General features: G+C 45.6%; 1 protein-coding gene across 1 annotated transcript; it reads left to right on the top strand.

Annotated features, from left to right (window-relative positions):
* The first annotated feature begins 3,726 nt into the window (after positions 1 to 3,726).
* Positions 3,727 to 5,164, top strand: LOC137013296 (transcription factor Adf-1-like). The gene is made up of 3 exons (XM_067376979.1): positions 3,727 to 3,877; positions 4,188 to 4,369; positions 4,553 to 5,164. The coding sequence occupies exons 1-3, from the start codon at positions 3,727 to 3,729 to the stop codon at positions 5,027 to 5,029; spliced, it is 810 nt and encodes a 269-aa protein (XP_067233080.1). The 3' UTR covers positions 5,030 to 5,164.
* The last annotated feature ends 267 nt before the right edge of the window (positions 5,165 to 5,431 follow it).

Here is a 5,431-nt window from a genome sequence, read left to right as displayed (position 1 = left end):
CCAGTCTCCGCCGCCGAGCAAGCAGCGCCAGTCTCCGCCGCCGAGCAAGCAGCGCCAGTCTCCGCCGCCGAGCAAGCAGCGCCAGTCTCCGTCGCCGAGCAAGCAGCGCCAGTCTCCGCCGCCGAGCCAGCTGCTCCTATGAACTGTGTGTCTGAACCCTCCAGCCCAAAGACTATTTTCCCTCCCTGCCTCCCTCTCCCACCTCCATCCTGTTATGTTTACACGGAACCTCCACCTCAAGCCCCCTCGCCCAGATCTCCACCTCGGATCTCTGGGCGATTACCTACACCCTGGCTCCAACCTCCCTGCTCCTCCAGCCTCACAAGTCTCCATCCTGCCCCTGTTCACACCTTGGTCCCTCGTCAGCCTGCCCTCCCCTCTGGACTGCACTCCTCCGTCTCCGCTCCGTCCCTCCGTCCCTCGCTTCCAGTTGGCTTCCTCACTCCCCCGAGTGTTCACTTTGTTGTCTGTCGTCTGTGTTCAACTGCGGCCTTCTGGAGCCCCGGCTGCGCTTCGGTCGGCGGAGCCATGGACTCCGCCATCTCCCGCCGGTCCTTCTGCGCCGACTGGGCTTGACGGCGTAAGGACGTCAGCTCCTGACCCGCCATGGCGGCCCGCTGCACCTGACCCGCCATGTCTGCCCGCTGCACCTGACCCGCCATGTCTGCCCGCTGCATGTCTGCCCGCTGCACCTGACCCGCCATGGCTGCCCGCTGCACCTGACCCGCCATGGCTGCCCACGGCCCCTGACCCTCCATGGCCGCCTTCGGCTCCTGATCCACCATGGCTGCCCACGGCTCCTGACCCGCCATGGTTTTTGGACCTGCCCTGGAGACCTCCACTCCAGTCTACTCCTCCCCCTGCTCCGGTTTGAGGTCTCCAGGGCGCCCGCCCCCCTCCCGGTTGTTACATCTATGGCGCGAGGATGCGCCTACCGGGAGGGGGAGGTACTGTTACAGATCCCTTGTTTCCCTGGACTCCATTTCCCAGAATCCTCCTGTTCTCCACACCTGCACTCACTTCCCTCGTCAGTTCCTCATCATCACTCATCACCTGCACCTGGACTCTATTGTTAGCACTCCCTTTATATTGCACTCACTCCCTTCACTCCTCGTCCGTCTTGAATGTTAGTTACTGTATATGTTGGTTTCTCCTCGCCTGTGTTCATTAAAATACACTATTATTGTGGAAATCCGTATCTGCCTCATCTCTACACCACCATACCATAACATCGGGGTGTACGCCCCCAATATTTGCATATGCCAGCCCATGTTCAAGGCATTAGACAAGGGCAGGATGTCTGGATGTGCACAGCTGAATCATCAGACTAGGTAAGCAAGCACGGACAATAGCGAAAAATGGCAAATGGAGCAATAATAACTGACATGATCCATGATATCATGATATTTTTAGTGATATTTGTAAATTGTCTTTCTAAATGTTTTGTTAGCATGTTGCTAATGTACTGTTTAATGTGGTTAAAGTTACCATCGTTTCTTACTCTATTCACGGAGACAAGACTGTCGTTATTTTCATTTTTAAACACTTGCAGTCTGTATAATTCCTAAACACAACTTCATTCTTTATAAATCTCTCCAACAGTGTGTAATGTTAGCTTTAGCCATGGAGCACTATCAAACTCATTCAGAATCAAATGTAAACATCCAAATAAATACCATACTTACGCAATTAGACATGCTGCATGACGAACACTTTGTAAAGAACAATTTTTGAGGGTTATATTAGCTGTGTGAACTTTGTTTATGCTGTTAAAGGCAAGCACGAGCTCCGTGGGTGGGGAGCGTGAGCATTTAAAGGGGCCGCAGCCTAAATCGGCTCATATTTAAAGATGCTCCAAAATAGGCAGTTAAAAAAAGTCAAGCTCTGTTTTGCTTATACCATCCTATGCCCTTTATGTAAGCGCATCTGTTCACGAGTTTACACTTACAAATGAAGAGTAAAAGATTATATTTGGTGTGTTGTCTGGGGGAGTGCAACAAGCTCATAATCTGGCCCGAACCAAGAGTAATCCCCGTATCTCTGGTTAGGAAAGTAACCAGGCGAGTGTGCGGAGACAGGGTGGTGGAGGGATGCAGAAAAAAACTGTCGAGGAACATAGAGTCAACTACGTATGTGACGAGCAGGGCGGGCGAGAGCCGTGAGGGAACGGTCGAGTCTCTCACGGAGGAGCTCCGGGAGCATAAAAGGAGGAGCGACGACCGTGGAGGACGAGAGAGGACCTGGCCTGGACTTTATTTTATTATGTTTGTGTGGCCGGCAGACGTCCGCGAGGGTCTGCCGGCATTTCTTTCCTTTTGTTCTTTGTTTATTTTTGAATTAAAGTTACGTTGAATGTTCGCCGGTTCCCGCCTCCGTCTTCCCATTTACGAACTGTGTTACAACGTATTTTTAGGCCTCCTCTCATGCTGATTGGGTAGATCATTTGAATGTGCTCCTCCCGAACTATGTTAATAAAACATAATTTTGCTTGCTGGTGGGACTTACTCATCCGATGCCCTGAACAATTAAATCCAAGCTTCTGTCGGATTCAAGAACAGACCTGTATAGATAGCCATCCCACACCTCTGTCCTGTGACAGTTTTGCAGCATCCCTCCACCACCCTAATGCCTCACTATTGGTTGGTTCCTATCCCAGTCAAGGATGGGGGGAGTACTCTGAGTTTGGGCCAAATTCCGAGCTCGGGGCCCTTCCCTTGTACAGCATGCTAAATATGCATACGTTATCATATCTGATCTGATTACACGTACGTGTGAATTTGAGAATTTTGGGGTGAAATTGAACTTATATTAAACACAGAATATCCCACAGAATTTACAATGTCATTTTTACCCCTGAATCTCCTATTTTCTTGTAATGAATCTCGTTGTCCTTTCATCATATGTCACATGAGAATAAATTCATTACACTCCATCTGCTTTGCATGTACAGACACATGAGCAGTAGAGTGATTTTTCTGGTCTCATCCCTATGTTCTCATCATTAGAGCGATACTCTGATCACCACAAAGAGAAGCAATTGACATCTGCCTAATTAACAATATGCCCAAGAACACTGTAATTGCACAGTGAGCATAGCCAGTGATTAACCCCTTAGGTGCCTGCAGGCCTGTCATCATACTAGTTGTACCCTTGTGCATTAGTGTGCATATAGATCGGTCAGTACGTACTTACACACACACACACACACACATGCACACATACACACACACGCACTATCCAATTAGCTTCAGCTGATAGGCCTTAAAATAGACATGGAGGAGGTATTTCACGGACCACTTGCTCCTAGGCTCTGTATTCGTGAATAGACTCATCCTCAGCGAAGTGGTGACATTTCTTGGCTGATTGCAATCAATATGGGTGACTTCTCAGAAAAAAAGAAAGATCAACGCTCAACTGACTCTCTTAAGGCCGGAACACACCAAGCCGACGGTCGGCCGTCGGGCAGTTTTTCTTCGTCGGCCGACTAAGTTTCCTCGGTGTGTTCTGCACCGTCGGCTGAAGTTGGTCCTCGTCGGCTTTGTTTCGGCCGATTCGAAATGTTGAATCGGCGTTGGACCTCGTCGGGCCGTCGGGCCATATGATCATTCTGATTGGCTGTTCAGCTAGCGAACCAGTGCATGAGAAAAGAAAAACGGAAGTGACGAAGCAAGTAAACGACGAAGTCAAGAGGGAACACACATTGTTTACCTTAGGTACGTGAAAGACATGGCTATCTGGAACGAGGCAAGTGAAGACGAATTGATCAACATGATCCAGGAAAGGCCGGGTTTGTATGACATTACGGAAAAATGTTATGTCAACCGTGTGCTGAAAGCTGAACTGTGGCGTGAGATCGAAAATAAACTCGTCATATCAGGTAAGATTTCCTTTTTGGCAATTGAGAAAGCTTGTTTGTAATTGTTCAATAGTCCATAGTAAAACTAATATAACCATTTTAGTGTTTTGTGTGTACCAAACTAAGTTTGTTTATGGAAACAGACAGTAATTAATATGTGCTGTGCTAGCATCTCATATTTCATAATAATATTAAAGTTAATCAAATTGTTAATAATATAATTAACAATACAGCAAAAAGTAACATTTGTTGGCATAACAAATACTCATTAAAGTGACAAAATAAGCAGCCATAACACTTAATGCTTACAAAATTTTACTTTGTCCCTCAGAAAAAGAGCTCAAGAAGCGGTGGGATTCATTGCGAACCCAATACATGCGTTATAAGAAACAAGGACCCTCAGGAAGTTCTGGAGCTCAGAAGACTGGCAGGCAGCAATGGATCCTGAACCGCCTGCAGTTTCTAGAGCCTCACACAAAAAGGAAGGAGAGCACTTCAAATCTAATGATCATGGTAAATAAACAAATATATTTATATTTATTTATTTATTTATTGTTTAATTTCAGAATAAAATAAACATTTTGCTTTTTGTAAGATGGCAAGTGCTTCTTTAAAAGAGTCTATTCACAAGTAACTCCGCATATTAAGTCAAGCCATTACATTAACTTGTCACATTTGTATCTTATGTTTTTTAAGGAACCTGCGGCTGATAGTGATTCCTGTTCACCCTCAGATGGTACCAACAGTGACACCTGGACTGGCACCCATGAAGACCCCAGCTTCAGTGATGCTGACCTACGGTCAAGTACACCCTTGGCTGAATCCACCATCTGTGGAACTGAGTCCACAGCCATGAGAAAGGACCATTTGCAAAGCTCCAACATAAAACCAAAGCCTCCAGGGAAGCGCAGGAAGATGCAAGACGAATCCTCCAGCGAGGAATCCACAAACTTGATGCGCACCATCGGCAAAACTCTGGAAAAGTTGGCATCACAGGAAAACACCAATGATGCCATCTCAGCTTACTGCAAAAATCTTGAACACAGAATGCGGAATTTGCCACCACATCTACTGCCACATTTCCAGCATGAGGTTGATAATTGCATTTTCAAATATTCAGTGGGCCACAACCATGCACTGGATGCATCTTCCAATCAGTATACACACTTGTAATTTTTTATGTAGCAAAATTGTAAACAGATATTGTAGCATTTAGTAAATATGTCACGCTTAGTTGTACGTTATATTAGAGTACTTATGCAAAGTTTATATTTCTGTACATTTTATTTATTTTAAATACCAACTGTTGATATTTTTCTGTAAATTACCTTAATGCTATTTTTGCACATTTGAAAATAAAACACTGACGTTGTGTAAAAGGTACTTCACTGTTCTTTATGTAAAAAAAATCACAAAACACAATGATGTAAAAATATAAACTTTATTTTGCAAATTCACACCATTGTTATAAAACATAAACCAAGGTCAAGGGGGAAAGAAACAAGTTTGCTACATGCTTATATTTTGCCCCACTGAAAGGGCACTGCACCGGTGTCCGAATTAAAGTACTGGCAC

This window comes from Chanodichthys erythropterus, chromosome 22 (genome assembly GCF_024489055.1).
Source record: "Chanodichthys erythropterus isolate Z2021 chromosome 22, ASM2448905v1, whole genome shotgun sequence".
NCBI classification, from domain to species: domain Eukaryota; kingdom Metazoa; phylum Chordata; class Actinopteri; order Cypriniformes; family Xenocyprididae; genus Chanodichthys; species Chanodichthys erythropterus.
The sequence above is the reverse complement of the archived record's forward strand: the minus strand, read 5'-3'. Positions and strand labels throughout refer to the sequence as shown.

Coding starts and splice junctions, on each gene's coding strand:
- LOC137013296 (XM_067376979.1), top strand. CDS start 3,727: ATGGCTATCTGGAACGAGGCAAGTGAAGACGAATTGATCAACATGATC. Junction 3,878..4,187: donor AAATAAACTCGTCATATCAG/GTAAGATTTCCT, acceptor TTTGTCCCTCAG/AAAAAGAGCTCAAGAAGCGG. Junction 4,370..4,552: donor CTTCAAATCTAATGATCATG/GTAAATAAACAA, acceptor ATGTTTTTTAAG/GAACCTGCGGCTGATAGTGA.